Source organism: Balaenoptera borealis (assembly GCF_965194805.1).
Source record: "Balaenoptera borealis genome assembly, chromosome: 16".
NCBI lineage: Eukaryota > Metazoa > Chordata > Mammalia > Artiodactyla > Balaenopteridae > Balaenoptera > Balaenoptera borealis.
The window spans coordinates 26,921,222-26,944,227 of NC_138872.1; the positions used below are offsets into that span (position 1 = coordinate 26,921,222).

A 23,006-nucleotide genomic window follows, 5' to 3' on the forward strand; every position below is an offset into this window, starting at 1 on the left:
ACCTCTCCCGGCCTCAGTTTTCTCATCTGCCAAACGGAAGGTTGGACACAGAGGTCCCCTCAGTGCCCTTGCAACTGGGGCAGAAAGGCAAGGAGCAGGCCCTGCCCCGCGCTGGGGTCCTTTCCTGGACCTGTCAAAGCGTCTCTGGGCGCCTCAGAGAAATGGCTTCTCCTCTCTGGGCCTCAGTTTCCCCATTTGGACAGAAGGCTCGGGAGGCCTTACCCATGCATGGGCAGTAGAGCAGGTAACCCGCCGGGTCCCAGGAGCCCACAGGCAGCCCCGGGAACAGCAGAAGCAGCAGCAGGAGAGACACACGCGGCGGCAGGGGCGACGATGCCCACGCGGCGGCTCCCATATCGGCCCCAGAGCCAGGGCGCTCCGCGGCTCGGAGGCGGGGAGGGAAGGAAGGGCGCGAGCATCCGCCCCGCTCCCGTCAGCCCCCGCGCGCCGCCCGCGCGCCGCCCCGGCCGCTCTAGCTGGCGGGCAGGCGGGACCATAGAGAGCCCGCGGCACCGCCCCCTCCACGGGCCGAGCGCCCGCTCGCGCGGCTCCCACAATGCACCGCACAATGGCCCGACCGCCGCCACTACCGGGGCCTGAGCGGGCCTGGCGGAGCCCGAGCGCGGCCCGGCCCGCAGCGCGGGGCCCGGAGCGCGGTGAGTGTGGGCGAGGGCCCCGGGGGACGGCGGGGAGCGGGGCGGGAGGCAGTCTCGCTGCGCCCGCGCGCCCGGCACCCGGCGCGGCAGCGCCCCTCATCTCTGGCCCCTCAGCGCGGTCGCCCACACCCCCGACCCGAGGGCCCCTCTGCGCCATTCCGGCCCAGATAGGCCCCAGGGTGACGAAAACTTTCCCCGGACCCGATACCTGGGTCTGGGGGACCTGAAGAAACCCCGCTGGCCCCCTCCCTTCCGAGACGTGGAGCCTCAGCCCTGGGGGGGGGGTCCCCCACTCCCGACCCCCCAGGCTCCCTGGAGACCCAGATAACGCGCTGCTGACCTTACCAGGGACCCGGGTCTGGGGGACGCAGATAAGCTGCACCTGCTCTCTCCTCTCAGACACGCCTACCCGGACCCATATAACCCCCTTTCCTGCTCCAAATAGTTCGCTTTTTCTCCTCTGTTTCATTTCCCAGAACCACATAACCCCTTTTGAGGCTTCCCCCAATTATTTGGTTCTGGGGAACCCAGATAATTTCTACCCATAGTTCCCTCCTCGGCGATCGTACTCCCAAACTCTAGACAGCTTCCACCCGGTACCATTTTGAGACTCTTGAAATTCAGGGAATTCGCTTTTATCTTCAGCCCCTTTAACCCTCCAGCCCGTGTAATCCATCCCCCACCCCCCACCGTCTCTCTTTCTTTGCGGAGGGTGGGGTGGTGGTCTCTTAGGGATCGAGATAACTTGCTCCTCCCTCCCTTCCATTCCTGAGACCTCCTCCAGACTTCTTCCTGAATTTCTGTCCCTGGTCTGGCAGCCGTCTACCGCAAGCCCTCCCAGCCCAGGGGCGTTTAACCTTTCCCCCCATGCAGTATGGTGGTCTACAAACGAACCAGGAGACAGGCTGTCCCCTGCAAATCCTGTCCTGGCCCCATCTCGGTGGGGGAAAGGGGCTTGTAAGGTGCAAGATAAGGGGACATCGGGTGTGGGGAGTTGGTACTTTCACCGGCAAGTGTTCCTGTGTCCTGGCGTGTGTGTTTTCCCACCTGTCTGCCTGGGACTCTGAAAGAGTCTGGCCTGGGGTTGCTAACCCTACCGCCCAATGTGAGGCCACGGGATTGGGGGGGGGGTGTCTAATCAGGTTTCCTCTTTGTGAAAATGGGGCTGTTGTGAGTTGCAGCCATTTGCTCAAGGCCTCCTTAGGAGGGGGAGGCAGCGGGAATCAGAGGAAATAATGAATCGAAAGGACTCCAAAAAGGGTCCATCTACACCGATAGAAGAACTAGCAGCCTCTGTTAATCCTGTTTGATGTCTCCTGGAATGATGCAAGTCATTGAGACGCTCCAGCCTCCCTGTAATTTAATTCTCCCCCCACTCTGGAGTGTATGTGTGTTTGTGTGTGTGTTTTGGGGGGGCAGCTATACCCATTTCCCCCTTTCCTTCTCACCGTTCTCCAGTCAGTCAGTGTGTCTTTTGGATTTGTTTCTGATGCCCAGGTCAGGACCTGTTTTTTATCTCTAAGTCTATTTATAATTTCCCAGTTGCTATTTTGGGTTCTGCTTAAGGGAAGATTGTGTCCACCGCAAGGAAAGTTCCTGGGTGTGTTTCCTCCTCGGCAGGTGTTGAATTGAGTTCTTCAGATCCCCAAGTAGCTCTTGGGCAGCAGGGATAAAAGCTATTTTAGGGTAGTCACTGAAGTGGAGCTGTTAATCCTCTGTGGGTCTCTCTAGTTAAGAACACTTACAGATTAACCCTTTCCTTGGTGCAGGGGCGCTATTTCTCAACAGTTTTGGGGGGAGGTTTGAGAGAATTCAACTGTGGCAGCAGAAGGTGGGAACATGCAACTCAATACAAAGGCAAAGATAATAGCTGCCTTTTGTTGGGTACTTAAAGCAAGCCAAGCCCTGTGCTGAGCCCTTTGCATACCTGACTAAAATAATCCTTACAACAAGCCTGTGAGGTAAGTATTTTTAGTTTTACAGATGAGGAAACAGGCTAATAATGGAGAAAGAACGCAGTTTCTATAGAGATGATGTAACACCATAAAAACTATAGTTTCATCAGAGGGCAGCAGGCATCATGGCACACAACAGAGGACAGACAGACGAGGAAGCGATTTGTCTCCTTTAAAGGCTTCCAAAGAGGGCCATACAGAGTTTTTAGCAAGCATTTGTATTTGGGGTATGGGGCCTTAATAATAAAGGAGATTCCTACAGTGAGGGAACTCTGGCCCAGGATATGGTGCTGGAGGAAGATAAAGTAAGGGGGACTGGCTCCAGGGGATGTGCTGAGGGTTAATTGTGAGGGAAAAGGGGAAGGCTGCATTCTGGGGAGATGTTGGGAAGGGAAGGAAACTCACTCTGAGGCCTGAGAAGACTCATCTAGGGAGAAAAAAAAAAGTAGTACTATTCAGGCCCCGTGCGGAAAAGAGGGAGACACAATTTAGACCTCAGAGACAGCACTGTTTGTATTTACACGTTTTATGTCAGACATTTCAAGAGTGTTTCACTGAATCTTCCATGAGAATTTTATAGGTAAGGAGAACAAATGTCTGTTTTAGAAATTGAGGAAACTGAGGTTCAGAGAAACTACGTAACCTGCCCATGGTTTCACAGCCAGTAAGTGGCAGTCTTCTGATAGCAAGTCCAAGGTTCTTTCCACAATACCTCCCTCTTCAGATCAGGCGCCAGAAGGAATCTTAGGATGAAAATATACCGAGTTATACCAGTAACTGGGAGGGATTGATTGTGTTTGTTTTATGGGAACAGGTTCTGTCAGCTTCTGTAGTTGTTAAGGTTAGAGTATGAGACCTGAAGAGCAGCTTTGAAAGAGAAGCAGAAATTTTTCACAGTTTTGCAGAGGAAGATGTCTGAAGGAATAGGCCTTCGGATAATGTGGGAGAGGCCCAGGAATCTTCCTGGATGAAAGGAGTTTGCAGACAAGGGACAGAGGGAGAAAAACTAGATTTCCAGAAGGGTTCCTAAGGTAACACTAAAGCCATAGCCCCATTAAGTGTAAATCAAGGCAAGCACATGGCTGCTGCCTTCCTCCTTTGGTTCTGTCAGTACAACCTTGAGAGCTCTTCTTAGCCACCATCAACCTCTTTCCTAGAAGCCCATTACTCACTCTTCCAGCAGCAGCATACTAAACTGCTGTGTCTTGTTTGTGCTTGTTCAGGAGAACAGATGAGGTGGACGTGTGGGAGGTGGGGGACGTACTGTTCTCTTTCTGAGTTTGCGTGGAATTTCCAAGGCTAGGCTCCTCTCTCACATCAGCCAAAGTGATGTGACTTGCTTCCCTCTGGCTGCCATTCCCAACTTTCCAGAGGCTGAGGTGCATGATTTCACATATTGAGGGGGGGGGGTGGTGCAGAATTTGACTTTGAAGGTGGGGGAAATTCCCTCCAAACTAGATGTTCAAATTCGTGCTCGCTCTCTACCCAATTCCAAGCTGCCTAGTAATCGCTGGTATTATAAACAGGTAATTCCACCCTTTGGAAGAAGGAGGGGACTTAAACAATGAAAGCCAGACATCAGAGGCCTTTGAGGTTTATCGTGAAGCAGGCAAATATGCCATGATGACTCGAAGGCTCAAGCGGGACTAGTTTTTAGTGCTAACACGTGACTCATGCAAAATGCAGCCACCTTTGTGCAGATCTTTCTAGGCAAATCTCCACTCGTGATAGGGAGATGTTTATCATATTACATTGCAGTGTTTCTTCAACAAGAGGAATGGTTCCTGAACAGGACGTAGCTTATGTTAATGATGAGCAAAGCTCTCTCGGGCATAAACCCGCTGATCCCATCATCTCGTTCACGGCCAGCCTGTTGGTTGAATGGTCACTGTAAGCAGCAGGTGCTAATGAGCTGAGCAAGCATTCTTTGGCCCACAGCTAGTTTGTGCAATTGGAGCCCTCCCCAGATTCTCATGGACAATCCCCAGATACCCCTTTTGCTCCCTTCACATGGAAAAGCCTCATGACCAAATTTTGGCATGACCTCTTCAAAGGAAATCCCCCTGTTATAGCAAGTTGCATTGGGGTTGGTAATCTTGTGTGATGAGCTTGTGAGTGTGAATGTGGCTCTGTTGTCCCCCTTTTGAGAATCAGTACGGTAATGCCCTTTCTCTCTTCCTCTGAGTTGAGTCAGGAAAGAAGTTGTGTCACCTTTGCTCCCCCGCCCCACTCCACAACCCAGTAGAAAGCATCAGACTTCAAGATATTGGCTCCCTACTTTGGAACTCAGTTTAAACCAGAACTTCCTGAGCATGTTAGCCAATAAGAATCCACTTGCATTCAATGACTGATTTACTCATCTAAAAGAAAGTTGAAAGTCCTTTTCTAGATGTTAGGTGTATGGAGATGAAAAAGATGTGATCTGAACTCTCAAAGAATCAGAGTTTGGTGATGGAGTCTAAGTTCTAATGCAGGTGTGTTACTTGCTCATAATGGAGACATTCCCGTGTTCTATGAGGGTCTTTGGGACCCTCACCACCACTCAACACCTTGCGTGTTCGACGGGCTTTGCTAAAGAAGTATGGTTTGGGCCCTGAGACCAAGAGACCCAGAGTGGTGGTTGAGGGCGGGACAAGACTAGTACTGGTTTAGTGGAAATGCTGAGTCTGCTGTTGCCTTCCTCAGACAGAACCTCTTGATGTCGATATGCTGCTAAGAAACACATCTGGCGCAGGGGCTGACTCTCCAGGGTGTAAATTTCCTAAGTAATGGCTTCTTCTTTCTCCTCTGATGCCTTTTGGGCATTTTATTGCTCCTTAGCACCTCTATGAGGAGAATTGTAGAAAGTGAGGAGGAGGTAGGGTGAAGAGGAGGAGGAGGTGCTGCTATTCCTAAATTTAGTGGAAAGGATGTAAAAGTGAAGTTAGAAGGGAAAGTCTGGAGTTTAGGGCTTTTACTTCCTCTGATTATCCTGTTTTCCTATTAGCCTAGGTGGTACTTGTAATAATAGTTACCACTAAGCACTTACTAGGTGCCCAGCCTTCTGCTGAATGCTTTATATTTATTATCTCATTTAATCCTCAAAAGATCCTTATGATGTAGGAGATTATTAAGCCCATTTTGTAAATGAGGGAACAGATCAGGGAAGTAAGTAATTGGCTGAAAGTCACATGGCTTCTAAGTGGAAGGGCTGGGATGGAACGGGGATCTCTCTGCCTCCAGAGCCCATGTTTTCATGGTATTGGGCTCCCTAACACCAGGTGTTCTGATGTTTCAGGTGAAGAGATTGTTTTCTGAAGGCTGCGTTGGAGGCTGTGACAGAGCACAGAGCCCTGTGGAGCTGATGGGGAGGCTTTCTCAATAACATGGCCCTTCGCCATTAGCCTTGCCATGACCACATTTTTCACCAGCGTCCCCCCCTGGATTCAAGATGCAAAGCAGGAGGAGGAAGTGGGCTGGAAACTAGTTCCCAGGCCTCGGGGCCGGGAGGCGGAGAGTCAAGTGAAGTGCCAATGTGAAATCTCGGGGACACCCTTCTCAAATGGGGAGAAGCTGAGGCCTCAGAGCCTCCCCCATCCAGAGCAGAGACCGTATAGCTGCCCTCAGCTGCACTGTGGCAAGGCGTTTGCCTCCAAGTACAAGCTGTATAGGTAGGTGATACTCCCATACCTCTTCCTGCCCTGAGGTTTCCAGAGGATGAAGCCAGAGAGACTCCACTGAGTGTGGGACTTTATCTGTGGCAGAAGAGTAGAGGTTAATTTGTCCCAGAAGTGTACCCTGAACGTCAACCGTTTGAGGTCACTCACTGCAAAATAATGGTGGTATTTTTTATTCAAACACTAGAATCTGATGGGTACAATATCAGATAGCCATGAACAAACTAGATAGAATTTTTTTTTTTCAATACAGGTATACCTCATTGTATTGCACTTCACTTTATTGTACTTCTCAGATACTGCGTTTTTTACAAATTGAAGGTTTGTGGCAACTCCCAGTCAAGAAAGTTGGCCCAGTTTTCCAACAGCATTTGCTCACTTCATGTCTCTGTGTCATGTTTTGGTAATTCTCACAAAAAAAGAATATAGCTTGCTGAAGGCTCAGATGATAGCTAGCATTTTTTAGCAATAAAGTATTTGTTAATTAAGTATATACATTGGTTTTTTTAGACATAATGCTATTGCACACTTAATAGACCACAGTATAGTGTAAACATAACTTTTATATGCACTAGGAAACCAAAAAATTCATGTGACTCCTATTATTGTGATGTTCACTTTATCGCAGTGGTCTGGAACCAAACCTGCAATATCTCCGAGGTATGCCTGTGCTACTTTCCCCACCTATGTCAGGTAATGGTCAGAATATTAGCCCCAAATTAGGAATCAGTTTTAGAAGTTTAGAAGGAAAAGGAGACCCTCAGGTCCAATCTGTAAATTTTAAAGTGCAGGCTCAGAGTGGAGAAGTAACTTACCCAAGGTCTATAGCTTCTTAGGTCCTGCAGTGCCTCTTCTACTGAACTAGCATGCCACTCAGATGATTACTTATGTCTCTGTAGAGTCCCTGGTGTCCTCTGGGTTGGAAGATTGCCTGAAACTTCTAAGCCCAAGAACCCCTACTTAAAGTGAAATGGAATGTGAAAGCCCTGGTGTAAAGCAGATAATGACAGAGCAGCTTTGAAGGGAGGGGGGCCTGCTCAGACGTAATTTTGATTTTATCCTTGCCTTTCCATCAGAGGACCATGAACATGCCCTTTACCAATAATGTAGACTTCCTTATGCACAGTCATTCATCTCTTGACTATTATTTATTGAGCTCCTGCCACATACCAGGCACAGTGTTCAGTGATACGGACAGAATAGTGAGCCAGACAGATGGGGGTGCTGGCCCTCCTTGAGTTTACTGTCTAATAGCAGGGACAGACAGTAAATGAGTAAATACAAGAACAAGATGACCACAGAAAGCCTCAGTTCCTTATCTGGAAAACAGTTGATAGGAAGGAACTAAAACAGGTAACAGGGTAGCGTGTGGCCAGGATTGCCCTCATGACAGTTCTGTGGTCCTCAGGAATGCTTTGATTCTGTGTGCTCCTCTGTCTTAGGTGGGTTCCAGTTGGGGCTGTCCTCTTAGACTTTCTTAGTGACAGTCTGAGTGTCAGTGGGAGGCTACAGGAAAGGTCCTGGGCCAGGAGACAGGAGCCTTGACTCCACCCATAGTCACTGTATTTTAGGTGAATTACTAAACCTCTCTGGGCCTTAGTTTCCTCACCTTCAAAATGAGGGAAGTAGACTGTGGATCACTCAGCATCTCCCTCTCATACGTTTTCATGGCAGTTGTGTCACAGGAGGTTAATAGTAACCCTCATAGATGTGAGCACTCACACATAGCATGAGGGTAATGGGTACGATTGATACGAATCACTGGGTGCTGTGCTAGAGACAGCAGTGGCATACCTAAGTGAACCCGGGTCTCAAGAAGGTCTGTGTTTAAATTCAGCCTCTGCCACTTACTGACTGGTGGGTGGGGCTGCCCTGTGCTTCAGCCTCTTAGGGAGAACAAGGTTAATCACACAGCTCACACAGGGCTTGCAAACCGTGGGACCCCCAAGTCTTGCTGAGTTGATTCTGAATGTACTATGGAGCTCTGGATTGCAGTTCCTGGATTCTGAGCTGCTTTCCAGCCAGAAAGGAGCAGGAGCAAACCAAGGGACACTGAGGTGCCGTATCACAAAAAAACACTTGTTTAAATGTTGCTGCTGTGCTTGCTTCGGCAGTACATATACTAAAATTAAATGTTGCTGCTTTGTGTGGCAAACAGTTTAAATGGTACCAGTGGGCATGCAGTGAAAAATGAATTGTCACACTCGAAGCCACTATTCTCCTCCCCAAAGGCAGTTTCTTGTGTATCCTTGTTGAGACATTCAAACGTGTATTCCCTTCCTTTTTTATTTTCACAGGGGATTGTATTACACACACTATACTGAACTTCCTTTTTTGACTTGGCTCCCTATATCTTCGGATATTGTTCCAGATCAGGAAGTTTAGATATATTTCATTCTCCCTTTATTGTGTCATTTAAATTTTTGTAAATACACTTTTTTTTGCAAAGGAAATGCATTCAAAATTCAAAAGGTATATAATGAAAATTCTCCATCACACCCATAAAAGCTGCCCATTTCTTCTCCCTATAGGTAGCCAATGTTGTCAGTTTCTTGTGTAGCCTTCCAGAAATATTTTAAGCTTATACAAGCAAACATACGTATATCTTCCCTCTTTTCATATGTATAGTACCATTCCATAGGGACTATTCTGTCTCATAGGTTTTTTCGACTTAAGTGTATCTAGGAGCTTGTTACCTGTGGTACATATAAAGCTGCCATTATTTTAAAAAGTTGAGTTGGGAATTCTCTGGTGGTCCAGTGGTTAGGACTCTGCACTTTCACTGCTGAGGGCCCAGGTTCGATCCCTGATCAGGGAACTAAGATCCCACAAGCCTCATGGCCAGAAAAAAAAAAAAAGTTGAGTCATTTTATGGACTTAGAATAACTTAATCAGTTCCCTATTGATGGACATTTAGATTGTTCCTGATTTTTTGCTACTAAAATCAGTGCTGCAAAGAATAGCAGTACACGTGATTTTGCAGGTGGTCAAGGATATCTATAGAATACAGTTGGCATGGTATTCCATTCCATTGCATGGCTGTACCATAATTTTTGTGTCTAGTTGCCTGTTAGTGGACATCTCAGTTGTCTAGCCAGCCCTTGTGATCTCATTTCTTTCTCCTGTCCTCCATCCCTGTCTCCAGGCACATGGCCACTCACTCAGCCCAGAAACCCCACCAGTGCATGTACTGTGATAAGATGTTTCACCGCAAGGATCATCTGCGGAACCACCTGCAGACGCATGACCCCAACAAAGAGGCCCTCCACTGTTCTGAGTGCGGTAAGAATTACAATACGAAGCTGGGCTACCGGCGCCACCTGGCCATGCATGCCGCCAGCAGTGGTGACCTCAGCTGCAAGGTGTGCCTGCAGACCTTCGAGAGTACCCAGGCCCTGCTAGAGCACCTGAAGGCCCACTCACGCCGGGTAGCAGGTGGTGCCAAGGAGAAGAAGCACCCCTGTGACCACTGTGACCGGCGGTTCTATACTCGTAAGGATGTGCGGCGGCACCTGGTGGTCCACACAGGCCGGAAAGACTTCCTGTGCCAGTACTGTGCCCAGCGATTTGGCCGCAAAGACCACCTGACACGTCATGTCAAGAAGAGTCACTCGCAAGAGCTGCTCAAGATCAAGACAGAGCCAGTGGACATGTTAGGCCTACTCAGCTGCAGCTCCACAGTCAACGTGAAGGAAGAGCTGAGCCCTGTGCTGTGCATGGCCTCTCGGGACGTGATGGGGGCCAAGGCCTTCCCTGGCATGTTGCCCATGGGCATGTATGGTGCCCACATCCCTACCATGCCCAGTGCGGGCGTGCCACACTCCCTGGTGCACAACACGCTGCCCATGGGTATGAGCTACCCTCTGGAGTCCTCACCTATCTCTTCCCCAGCTCAGCTTCCTCCAAAATACCAGCTTGGATCTACCTCATACTTGCCCGACAAATTGCCCAAAGTGGAGGTGGATAGTTTTCTGGCGGAGCTTCCTGGAAGCCTGTCTCTCTCATCCGCTGAACCCCAGCCCGCCTCACCTCAGCCGGCGGCAGCTGCGGCCCTCCTAGATGAAGCACTGCTCACCAAGAGCCCCGCCAACCTCTCTGAGGCCCTCTGCGCTGCTAATGTGGACTTCTCCCACTTACTGGGCTTTCTTCCTCTCAACCTGCCCCCGTGTAACCCGCCCGGGGCCACAGGAGGCCTGGTCATGGGCTACTCCCAGGCCGAGGCGCAGCCCCTGCTCACCACTTTGCAAGCTCAGCCTCAAGATTCCCCGGGAGCTGGGGGACCGCTGAACTTTGGGCCTCTGCACTCCTTGCCTCCTGTCTTCACCTCTGGCCTGAGCACCACCACCCTGCCTCGTTTCCACCAGGCATTCCAGTAGCCCCAAGGAGGACCTCAGCTCAGTCTTGGCTCTGTCAGGGAGTCTCAGTATCTACCCCATATGCATCCCCCATGAAGGCAGCTGAGCTTTCAGAGCTGAGTTCAAAAAGAAAAAATTCCAGTATCTGTATGGAGCACTTGGTTTGGGGGTTGGGCTCCAGGATCAGTTCCAGGAGGAGCCTTGAGCCCCAACCCCATGAAAAGATGTCATACAATAGGACTTCAGGTATTTTTACTTTTTTTTTTTTTTTTTTTTTTTTAAATCTGAATCGGGAGCCACACCTAGCCCTCTCCCTCTCCAAAGCATCAGAACCTCCTTCTCTTTGGAGAAGGGAGAGGTCTCTTGGAGACACAGAGGGTTTTACTTTGGATGACCTCGAGAGAAATAGCCCAAGAAGCCCGTCTTCTGGTCCCAGCCTGCAGACCCCACAGCAGTTGGTTAGGCCCTGCTGCAGAGGGTCCATCGCCTGCTTCCAACCAACAGGCAGGAGAGAGGGCCTCTGTTCTTCCCCATCACCTCCATCCCTCCTGTCCTAGCACCTCCATTTTCAGTGTTTTCCAGCAACGGTACCGTTTACACAGTCGCCTCTGACACACCATTTCACCTCCCTTGCTGAGCTGTATAGCCTTAGAATGATTGCAGTGAACATTGTTTACACACCGTGAATCCATTCCCACCAGTCCATTCCAGTTGGCACCATTCGGAACCATTTGGTACCTGGTGTTAACTGGAGCCCTGTTTACAAGGCGGAGTCGGGTCTCACTGACTTCTCTTCACTTGAGGTCATATTTTTCCCCTGTGGGGAAATAAACTGACTTTGGACTGCTTCAGTCTCTGCCATCTTCCATGACTGTGTCTGTTCCTGCCTTCCTCGGCAGAGTCCACAGGAGACAGGCAAGAAGATTGGAGCAGTTTTCTCACAGGTCTGCAATTCTGTTTTTCTCCAAGTACATCATGACCCCCTCATCCTCCTTTTGAACTGGAGAGGGGAAGAAATGATAAGGCATGCCCACTTCCATCACCCCCTGCCCCAATTCTCTAATCCCCACCCTGAATGTCATGAGCTTTTATCATTAGTCTTGGAACGAGGGACTCCGGTTCTAGGCTGGTGTGGATAGCAAAGGAGAGGGTGAGACCTCATTTGTCTCCTGTCTCTTTTCCAGGAAGTTGTGGAATTGTTGGAAGAAGAGTTTTCAGAAAGTTAGGACTGGGCAGATAGTTGAGTCCTAATCTCTGGGTGTACATCATTGCCTCCCATACCAAACTTTTTTCTTCTCCACAGTGTTCCTCCTCTCTCTTCCACTTTGCAGTCCCGTGGACTCAGGCCCACTGTGCCTAGGCTTCTCTGCTCTCCATCAAAGAACTTCCATCTTCCTTTTGTGGCCCCTCTCACTTTTGCCCCCAGTACTCAGCAAGTTTCTTGCAACAAATGATTAGTTCTTCTCTTCTGACTTGTGGGGCTCCCTGCCACAGACAGCACAGCTCTTGCCCAGCTGAACCCCATCCCTGCTTCATCTCAGTTCTGCATGGGCTTCGCTCTTCCCACTCGTGGAAGGGAGGCAGCTCAGGGACCACCAGTGTGGGGCCCTCTTGAGACACTTCCACTCTGATTCAGAAACACACTCCTACCTCTTTACTGTTAACTCCTACAGATGCAGCCAGCAGTTTCTGGGCGCTTCTCTCAGCAGGTGCCTCATACTGGCTTCTCCACTAGGGTTTCAGGACAAACTACCAAGGAACTGCCTCAGCCTCTTCCCAGTCCTCCCCCGCCCCCTTCTGTCTAGAAATCACTTTGGTTTATCATCAGGAACTGAGCAGGTCCAAGACCCAGGCTTCTGCTTCAGCCCAGGCCAGTACTCTTCCTTTGAGGTGAAAGCCTTAAAATGTTGCTCCCTGGCTCTTGATTGGAAGCAATGTGGAGTGAATAAGCATGTTTTAATTTAGGCAGGCTAGTTTGGGATACCTTTTTTAAAAAAAAGACAAAACCAGATATAAAGGTGTCTGGCAAGATTAGAATCAGAGTAGGTGATTTGCTTCTAAAAATTAGTTTCAGTGAGTCCCAGAGACTAATTAAGGTTTACTTTTAAAAGCGTCCCCTTGGTACGCAGCCACCTCCTGCATGCTGTGCATGTTATTGGGACTCGTACGTAGGAAATGGTATGTGAGCATCCAAACAGGACTCTGCTGCCATTCTCCTTGTCGTCTCTGATCTTCATCACTAGACCCAGCAACCCTCACCCCTCCCTGCCACCTTCCCTGCACCTTTCGGTTACAGAGGCAAATGGGCCTCTGGCCACAGGATATAAAGTCTTGGGCTGTTAGAAGAGTCCCCTCCTCTTTGCCTGCTCTTTCCTGTCCCTTCCTTGAATACTCTCCCCCATTAGTGATGCTGGGAAACTCATAGGACAGGCAAAGCAACTATTTAAAACCTTGTAACTGGGGCCTTGCCCCTCCTCCCCTCACTTCTTCCTTCCGTCCTGTTCCTCTTTTCTTCTTCCTTCAATGCCCTTCCCACCCACAAGGAATTTTCCTATCACTGTGAACTTTGCTGGTGCAGAGGAACATCTGCCTTCACCTTTTTTTTTTTTTTTTTTTGGGCCATAGACACCCAGCTGTTTCTTAAACCTCCCCAAAATTTAAAAAAAAGGAAAAAAAAGAGTCCATATTGGCCTGGTTGTTCAAAGGATAAGAATAGCTTTATCCTACTCAGTACCAAACCCACTTCAGTACCCTTACTGAGGCCATGAGAGCCTAGGGGTTTCTGCCCAGGACAGGAGCCATGGCATGTTGGCAGAGACCAAACGGGGACCAGGAAAAGGGGTGATGTTCCCTTCCCCCACCACCTCCAACCTCTGTCAGCATGAGCTGCCCTGAACAGTGGCAGGCAACTCCCCCTCTGCACAGTAGCTGGTCAGGGTTGAGTGCAGTCCTGGGGGCCAGGGGATAGCATGCCCAGTTGTGTCAGCTCAGAGAATCTGTGCACATCTTAGAGAGGTGAGAGGTAGGGAAAGGAATAACAATTGAGTTTTTTTCCCTCACCCTTTTACAATGGCATTTTGTTAATGGAAATCTGGGAAGCAGGTGTGATTACTTCTTTTGCTCGTAGATATTGTCCTAAGTTGAAATTCTCTCACTGCCCTAAACTTTCCCCTAGTAGCCCTTTAAGTCCCTACCCCCCTTCTTTTTGGTAGCTGTTTTCTCCACCCCTCTCTCCACCTCCTCTCTTATCTAGGAGCTGTTTTTAAGCACGATTTTTTTTTTAACAGTTTATATTGTACAGGATCAATATTTTGCTTTTTAACAAGGATATTTATGTAATAAGAAACTTTGCCTTAGGCAGGTGTTGGCCAGAAAAGTCCAGATTCCTCTGGGACCCCACCCTGGCCTCTCCTGGAACTCTGAACCTGCTGTGGAAGGAATTGGCTGTAACCTCACCACTGGAGAGTAGGGTCTGTGGCGAGGGAAAGGGGTGTACTGGTTCTGACAGGAGAAGGATCCACCATCATAATCTAGTGCCTCTATGGAGGGGTTTGGAAGAAGCGTTCCAGTTCAGTTTCTTCGGATGTAAGCTTACTTCCTTAGCGGATTCTCCCCATAGTGCACCTCTCCACCTCCTACTATTCGGCACTAGAACTGAAACACCACTTCTCATACACCTCCCTCCCTCCTTCCCAGTGGTCAAGGCTTTGGAGCCACTCTTTCGTAACGCCAGATTATTTAAAGAGAAAAATACAAGACAAAACCTTCTAGCACTTTGTACACACAGTGAATAACCTCTTGGAGTATTTTTGGCTTTATATAAAACAAGGTTTTTAATTGTAAAATATAAGTGCCATTAGAAAATGCACAGGGCCTATCTTTGTTAAAGTAGATTTTTCAATGTTTTGCAGAATTACATTTTCAAAAAAAAGTTTTTATAATGAAGTTGTTTATTAAAAACTTCTGAATGATGTGTTTGGAAGTTGTGAACCTGTTTGATTGGAAAGGGGTAGGAGAGAGCCTGAAGAAGAATTGGAATCCAGACATCTTTAGCATCCAAGGGGATGATGAGTATAGGGCAGACAGTAACAACCCTTCACATTAGCACCTACAAACTTTGCACTTTGAAATTAAAGATCTTTGAGGTAAGTGGCATCATGCCACCACTTAATAATCTTGGGTGCAAGAGTCAGAAAAACCAAATTGGCTTAAACGGTGAAATTTCATGTCACTGAAAATGCCGGATGGAGTGCAGTCTTGAGGTTAATATTGATCCAGCAACTCAAACGTGGTTGGCCTTAGCATTCCTGTTTTTGCCCTATCTTGTGCAGTTGTGACTTCCTCCTCCAGCCCTTCAAAATGGTTTGTCCCTTTGTGTAGGAGAAGAATGCTGCCATAATTCCAATCATTTTCACACAGTGCTGACCACAAATGGAGAGGGACCCTTTCTGGGCTCTCAAAGGAGAGAGGAGTCCTTTATTCACGGAAGCCTCAGTAAGTGTCTCCTGTCTCATTGGCCATGATGGCATTCTGTGCCATCCCAAAACCAGTCACTATAGGCCAGTGATGACAAGGCTGAGACAAGGGTTGGAGTAGTTTCTCAAAGGAAATTTGGGGTACTGTTAGGATGAGGAATGGATGCTTGTTGTCCAAGAAAAAAATGTCATCCATTGCCCAAGGTGCACAGCTGGTAAGTGACAGAGCTAGGACCTAAACTTGACCACACTTGTGCCTACCCATTTGGTTCAGACAGACTCTTGAAAGGCTATTATGGCTTCACCTGTTGTTGCTTGGCCAGTCTCCAGTGAAGGTAGTCATCACTATTCTGGGCCCCATCCCTTGTGCTGAGATCCTCCTGTCCAGGGCTCAGACCGAGCTTGCTTTTCTGTGGTCTGGAGCCAGTGTTCATAGCCAAGCAGTGCAAATCACTCCAGAGACCAGCCCAAGAGTTTATGGGACGTTAAGTGTTAATGTGTGTAACAGGTGCTTTACGTACAAAGGCAGTGGGCTGGCTCTTCACCTCTTTGGCCTTCTGTTTACTTGACTGTCCACCCCAGTGGGTCGGATCCCTGCTAGGGCCCCAAGAGAATCCACCTTGCCCTCTAGGGGATGCGTACCCAGGAGTGGGTCTGGGGACACAAAGCTATCTTTTCCATTGGATGGGAGGAAGCTGAAGGCCTTCTGGAGGAGGTGGCAAGGACTTCCAGGTGAGCGGGTGGGGTATTGGGTGTATTGACCTCCATGGGCCACAAGTTTGGGAGCTGAGATCACAGGAGTGAAGGTGCACTTGCAGGATCAGGGCTGCAGGGGCTGGTCCATCTAGGCTCTTAACTATCTGTGCACAGACCCTGCACTTCAGACTAGAGTTCACATTTATGAAATGTCTGGAGCAGAGAAAGGGGTAGCCCCTAGGCCTAGGACGAGGTGAAGCCATGTCCACCCTTCAGCCTGTCAGCCCAGGAAGATCCAGCTCGTTCAGGGAAACCAGGCAGAGGCCCACTTGCTTCCTGGTTGGCAGCATTTGGGACCTTCCCTTGCCCCTAGATCCTTCTACTCAGACCTTGTTTCTTCCTTTTTCCACAAATACTTTGAGCACCTCCGTGTGCCTGACAATTACTATGCAAGTTTCAGTCTAGTCAGCTTCTGCAAGGGATACCTCTTGAGTCCTCTGCATATGCCTGAGTAATTTATCCTGTGAAAGCTGCCCCAAAGCCACAGTCGAGTGTGGGCACCAGCCGACTCCCACCTGTCCACCGCAGATGGGGGGAACAGTAATTGCCTGGCGTGGTGGCTGTGGGGTTGGGCCTGATCCTGGGCGCCTGCTCAGAGCTGTTCGCTGCTTGGTACACACCTGCACTTCACCCCATTTCCACCGCCGACTCCCAGTTCTGTCTGGGCACCCGCAGTCGCATCCCCACCGGGCAGCCCCCTGCCACTCCACCAGTCGCCTAGTCTCAAGACAGCCGGGGAACCCTTGCGAATCACTCCGGGAAAGGGTGGGGGCGCAAGGGGCGGGGCGAGCCCTGTAGGAGAAAATCGGGCCTCCCTGCCTACTACCCGCGGTCCCGCTGGGGTCGCTGCCAGCCACCCAGCCGCCGCTCTCGCTGAGCCCGCAGTGTCGCCCGCGCGCCCCGAGCCCCTCCAGGCCGGAGGCTCCCGCAGGTGATGGCGGACGAGGGTGCGGGGGGCCTGGAAACCGCCGCGCGCCCGGTCACCGCGTCTGGGGCCCAAGAGGCTGGGGGTCGCGGGTATTCCGACCCCGCAGCCCGCCCAGGGACCGCCCTGCCTGCCAGGGAAGGCCGGGAAGCGGCCTCCGCGGCCACTGGCCTGAGCCCAGAAAACGGTCTTTTCGGGGACGGGGCCCCAGAAACCTGTGGCGCAGAAGAGTGGGAGGCTCGGGCTGGAGCCGGCGGGAAGGCAGAGGAAGTGACGACTGGGGAGGGCGCCATCTTCATGGAGGAGGCGGAGCGGGAGGTGGGGAAGCAGCATGTGGGACAGGAGATGGAGGTGGCCGAGAAGCTGGTGCAGGGGGAGAAGCTGGAGGTGGGAGCGGAGGCGCAGCAAGGCCCGGGGCCCCTGAACTTTGGTGGCCCAGTTGTGGACCCGCTGGAAGCCATCCAGTGGGAGCTGGAGGCCGTGAGTGCCCAGGCGGACAGGGCCTACCTGCGGCTGGAGCGCAGGTTTGGGCGCATGCACCGGTTGCACCTAGCCCGAAGGAGCTTCATCCTCCAGAATATTCCTGGCTTCTGGGTCACCGCCTTCCTGAACCACCCGCAGCTGTCAGGCATGATCAGCCCCCGAGGCGAAGACATGCTCTGCTACCTGATGAATTTGGAGGTGAGGGAGCACAGGCACGCCAGGACGGGCTGCAAGTTCAAGTTCAGTTTTTGGAGCAGCCCCTACTTCCGGAACAAGGTGATAGTGAAGAAGTATGAGTGCAGATCCTCAGGCCGGGTGGTGTCAATCGCAAGTCGCATTCGCTGGCACTGGGGCCAGGAACCTCCAACTCTGGTACACAGGAACCGGGACACCGTCCGCAGCTTCTTCAGCTGGTTCTCAACAGCACAGCCTCGCGGAGGCCGACAGGGTTGCCCAGATTATTAAAGAGGACCTGTGGCCCAACCCCCTGCAGTACTACCTGCTCTGGGATAGGCCCCACAGAGCCAGGCAAGGCCTAGCAAGGTGGCCCACAGAGGCCCCTCCTAGGCCCTATGGGTTCCAGTCTGGCTAAGTCCTGCCCTGGGACCTGGCCCCTACGCAAGACTCCTTTCTGCCTCCTGGGGACCTGTGCTTAGGCCAGCCATGGCAGTCGGCTGTCTGCTTTCTGTTCCGTGTACTCTGAGCCCTTTGGACTTCAGTGGACTCAGCTCCGAGATTGTGGCCTTCATGGCCACGCTCTTCTGTTTCCATGTAGGCTCCATGCATCACATGACTGTCACATGCCACAGTGTCTACCCAAGCACCCAGCGCTGTGGACAGGTACTACCATCATCTTCATGGCCTGGACCTGTCTGATCATGGCCTTCCACCCATTTTTTACATGGGCACCCACAGGTCATCACTAGGAGGACCAGTGCCTCTTTGAGGCCTACTCCTTCAAGGCCACAGCATGCCGGGCTTCATATTTATGCTGACCCCACACCTGTCTGTGGCATGGTGAGTCTTGTCACCCAAGAGGAAGTGGGTGCACTTGGTCAGCCAGACTTGGACATTCCAGGACCTCAGGGCCACAGGCCAGGCTAGTGGACTGTTGAGCATCTAGCAGAATGGGCATGGGGTGAGGTCAAGGACATGAAGCAGTGGGCAATGCATTCTTTGTGATCACACTGCTCTTCTTACCCCTGTGCTGGTCCTACCTCCCGACCTGCTACTGACTTGTGATGGTCTGTGTCCTACCTGTGTCTGGTCATCGCCCTTCTCGTGAGTTTCACCCACGTTCCCAGCGACCTTGTTGCCTGCTCCCAGGTCTATAAGGACCTCAAGAACTGCCTGTGAACCCAGGTGGGCCACCTGCCAATGCACAAGAGTTCCCAAACCCCCAGGAACTCTGCCACACTGGCATATCTGGGCATGCACTTAAGGCAGGGGCAGTAATGGGGTCCCTTCCAGAAGCCTGCCTTCCTGAGCTCCAGTCACTGGACTCACACAGAACCCAACTCCACTGTCTCCACTTGTTTTTAGGCTGCCAGCATGGGGGCGCTGGAGAGGGGGTGTTTCTGGTCATGAGGCCTTTCTCCACCTGCCGAGAGCTCACATGTTTCTTTTTATTTTCTCTAAAGTGATAGCTCAGAAACAAAATAACTGAAGAAGCAGGGTTTTTTACAAACAGCTGAGGAGACAGGCTTTCTTGTTGAATTTGCCTCTCTGATTGTCTCCAGAGAGGGAGGGTTGTCCTGTAGCTTGCCGGAGCTCTCTTTGCCCCCTCTGCTCCAGTGCCCTGCCCCCCTCAGCAAGGGGGGACAGCACAGGGCCCCTGAGCAGAGACACCAGGAGCTCTGGGCCCGCAGGGAAAGCACATTGTTTTGTTTCGTGCTGTGTTCTTGGAGACTAACTTTAGCTCCAACTCTACTTTCTTCTCCTTTCGCCGGGTCCAAACCCTCATGGGATCCTGTTGGTACAGGAGCTTAGCTGTGCCCCCCTCCTAAGACCCCCTAAGACAGTTTTCTGGGGCTGTCTCCATCTCATTTTGGGGGAGTGACCATACCCAGGCGCCTTCCCATGGAAGGCCTTGTCTTCTGCTCCCGAGGACCTGGGGAGGCCTTGACACAAAATAAAGGGGGGGGGGGGCTGCTCTCGGCAGGGGAGTGCAAGAGAAGTTGGAGCCAGCTGGGAAGACAGGGATGGAGGAGGGCCTGCGAGGTGCAGGGAGGGGAGCCCCTGAATCGTCCTAACTTTTTTGATTCACCAATTGATCTTTTAAGTTTTTAAAATTTTTTTCCTTTTATTTTTTTAAATTTATTTTTATTTGATTATTCCAGTTTCTAAAAATTTTGATGGTCAACCCTATTGAGGAAATTTGTAGATTTTTTTTAACATCTTTATTGCAGTATAATTGCTTTACAATGGTGTGTTAGTTTCTGCTTTATAACAAAGTGAATCAGCTATACATATACATATATCCCCATATCTCCTCCCTCTTGTGCCTCCCTCCCACCCTCCCTATCCCACCCCTCTAGGTGGTCACAAAGCACCGAGATGATCTCCCTGTGCTATGCAGCTGCTTCCCACTAGCTATCTAGTGGGATATATATGTCCATGCCACTCTCTCACTTCGTGCCAGCTTACCATTCCCACTCCCCATGTCCTCAAGTCCATTCTTTATGTCTGCGTGTAGATTTTTTTTTTAATTAATTTTTTATTGGAGTATGGTTGCTTTACAATGTTGTGTTAGCCTCCACTGCACAACAAAATGAATCAGCCATACACATACAGATATCCCCTCCCTTTTGGACTTCCCTCCCATTTAGGTTACCACGGTGCATTAGGTAGAGTTCCCTGTGCTATACTGTATGTTCCCATCAGTTGTCTATTTTATACATAGTATCAATAATGTATATGTGTCAATCTCAGTCTCCCAATTCCTCCCACCCCACCCCTTTCCCCCTTGGTATCCATACATTTGTTCTCTACGTCTGTGTCTATTTCTGCTTTGCAGATAAGATCATCTATACCATTTTTCTAGATTCCACATATATGTGTTATTATACGATATTTGCTTTTCCCTTTCTGACTTACTTTACTTTGTATGGCACTCTCTAGGTCCATCCATGACTCTACAAATGATCCATTTTTATTCCTTTTTATGGCTGAGTAATATTCCATTGTATATATGTACCACAACTTCTTTATCCATTCGTCTGTCGATTGGCATTTAGGTTGCTTCCATGTCCTGGCTATTGTAAGTAGTGCTTCAGTGAACATTGGGATGCAAGTGTTTTTTTGAATTATGGTTTTCTCTGGGTATATGCCCAGTAGTAAGATTGTTGGGTCATATGGTAGTTCTATTTTTAGTTCTTTAAGGAACCTCCATACTGTTTTCCATAGTGGCTGTATCAATTTACATTCCTGCCAACAGTGTATGAGGGTTCCCTTTTCTCCACACCCTCTCCAGCATTTATTGTTTGTAGATTTTTTAAAATAAATTTTAATTAATTAATTAATTTTTGGCTGCGTTGGGTCTTTGTTGCTATGCGCAGGCTTTCTCTAGTTGCAGCGAGCGGGGGCCACTCTTCGTTGTGGTGTGCGGGCTTCTCATTGCGGTGGCTTCTCTTGTTGCAGAGCATGGGCTTAGTTGCTCTGTGGCATGTGGGATCTTCCTGGACCAGGGCTGGAACCTGTGTGCCCTAAATTGGCAGGTGGATTCTTTACCACTGCCCCACTGGGGAAACCCTGTTTGTAGATTTTTTTTTTTTTTTTTTTGGGAGATTTTTTGATGATGGCTGTTCTGACCGGTGTGAGGTGATACCTCACTGTAGTTTTGATTTGCATTTCTCTAATAATTAGTGATGTTGAGCATCTTTTCATGTGTTTGTTGTTAGGTCTTCTGCCCATTTTTTGATTGGGTTGTTTGCTTTTTTGATGTTGAGCTGCATGAGCTGCTTGTATATTTTGGAGATTAATCCTTTGTCAGTTGCTTCGTTTGCAAATATTTTCTCCCATTCTGAGGGTTGTCTTTTCATCTTGTTTATGGTTTCCTTTGCTGTGCAAAAGCTTTTAAGTTTCATTAGGTCCCATTTGTTTATTTTTTTATTTTTTCTTCATATTTTATTATTTATTTATTTATTTATTTTTTGGCTGTGTTGGGTCTTCGTTTCTGTGCGAGGGCTTTCTCTAGTCGTGGCAAGCGGGGGCCACTCTTCATCGCGGTGTGTGGGCCTCTCACTATTGCGGCCTCTCTTGTTGCGGAGCACAGGCTCCAGTCGTGCAGGCTCAGTAGTTGTGGCTCACAGGCCTAGTTGCTCTGTGGCATGTGGGATCTTCCCAGACCAGGGCTCGAACCCGTGTCCCCTGCATTGGCAGGCAGATTCTCAACCACTGCGCCACCAGGGAAACCCTATTTTTGTTTTAATTTTCATTACTCTAGGAGGTGGGTCAAAAAAGATGTTGCTGTGATTTATGTTGAAGAGTGTTCTGCCTGTGTTTTCCTCTAAGAGTTTTATAGTGTCTGGTCTTACATTTAGGTCTTTAACCCATTTTGAGTTTATTTTTGAGTATGGTGTTAGGGAGTGTTCTAATTTCATTTTTTTTACGTGTAGCTCTCCAGTTTTCCCAGCACCACTTATTGAAGAGGCTGTCTTTTCTCCATTGTATATTTTTGCCTCCTTTGTCATAGATTAGGTGACCATAGGTGTGTGGGTTTATCTCTGGGCTTTCTTTTTTTTAAATATTAATTAATTTTTATTTTTGGCTGCGTTGAGTCCTTGTTGCTGCGTGCGGGCTTTCTTTTAGTTGCAGTTAGTGGGGGCTACTCTTCGTTGCGGTGCGTGGGCTTCTCATTGTGGTGGCTTCTCTTGTTGCGGAACACAGGCTCTAGGCACGTGGGCTTCAGTAGTTGTGGCATATGGGCTCTAGAGTGCAGGCTCAGTAGTTGTGGCACACGGGCTCTAGAGCACAGGCTCAGTAGTTGTGGCGCACAGGCTTAGTTGCTCCGTGGCATGTGGGATCTTCCCAGACCAGGGCTTGAACCCATGTCCCCTGCATTGGCAGGCAGATTCTTAACCGCTGCGCTACCAGGGAAGCCCCTATCTCTGGGCTTTGTTCTAATTCTGTGAAAGATGACATTGGTAATTTGATAGGGATTGCAATGAATCTGTAGATTGCTTTGGGTAGTATAGTCATTTTCACAGTATTGATTTTTCCAATCCAAGAATATGGTATATCTTTCCATCTGTTTGTGTCGTCTTTGATTTCTTTCAAGAGTGTCTTATAGTTTTCTGCATACAGGTCTTTTGCCTCCTTAGGTAGGTTTATTCCTAGGTATTTTATTCTTTTTGTTGCAGGGGTAAATGGGATTGTTTCCTTAATTTCTCTTTCTGCCCTTTCATTGTTAGTGTACAGGAATGCAAGAGATTTCTGTGTATTAATTTTGTATCCTGCAACTTTACCAAATTCATTGATTAGCTCTAGTAGTTTTCTGGTGACATCTTTTTAAATTAGAAGAACTCATAACAGAACACTACAATTTTAGAAGTTCCCTCAATCCAGGTGTGACTTTGGGTATGTAGAAAGTTAATGCTCTGTTTTTCATTTCGCTGCTTTGTTTGTTTTTGTTTTGTTTTGTTTTGTTTTGGTCGTGCGGTATGCAGGATCTTAGTTCCCCAACCAGGGATCGAACCCATGCCCCCTGCAGTGGAAGCGTGGAGTCCTAACCACTGGACCACCAGG

General features: G+C 49.4%; 3 protein-coding genes across 6 annotated transcripts in view; 2 read left to right on the forward strand and 1 right to left on the reverse strand.

The window, feature by feature from the left end:
- Positions 1–448, reverse strand: part of POFUT1 (protein O-fucosyltransferase 1) — a 32,575-nt gene extending 32,127 nt beyond the window's left edge. Inside the window, exon 1 of one of the 3 annotated variants that reach the window (XM_082358906.1) lies at positions 223–408. In XM_082358906.1, coding sequence (XP_082215032.1) covers positions 223–355 — 133 coding nt within the window. In that variant the 5' untranslated portion in view covers positions 356–408. Of the gene's footprint in view, positions 1–222 lie in introns of all 3 variants that reach the window. The other 2 variants (XM_082358905.1, XM_082358904.1) reach the window with 2 other exon arrangements.
- A 68-nt stretch (positions 449–516) lies between these two features.
- Positions 517–14,595, forward strand: PLAGL2 (PLAG1 like zinc finger 2). 2 transcript variants are annotated; one of them, XM_082358880.1, is made up of 3 exons: positions 517–656; positions 5,889–6,261; positions 9,413–14,595. In XM_082358880.1, the coding sequence occupies exons 2-3, from the start codon at positions 6,002–6,004 to the stop codon at positions 10,641–10,643; spliced, it is 1,491 nt and encodes a 496-aa protein (XP_082215006.1). In that variant the 5' UTR covers positions 517–656; positions 5,889–6,001; the 3' UTR covers positions 10,644–14,595. The 2 variants fall into 2 exon arrangements, with proteins under 2 accessions (XP_082215006.1, XP_082215007.1); XM_082358881.1 differs by lacking the exon at positions 5,889–6,261 and having other exon boundaries at positions 560–656.
- Positions 14,596–14,700: 105 nt separating this feature from the next.
- Positions 14,701–21,079, forward strand: LOC309612765 (putative testis-specific Y-encoded-like protein 3). Its single transcript, XM_082358908.1, is given in 2 exon segments — positions 14,701–17,681; positions 17,683–21,079. Coding segments are annotated over 2 exon segments (1,065 nt in total). The 5' UTR covers positions 14,701–16,787; the 3' UTR covers positions 17,854–21,079.
- Positions 21,080–23,006: the final 1,927 nt, after the last annotated feature.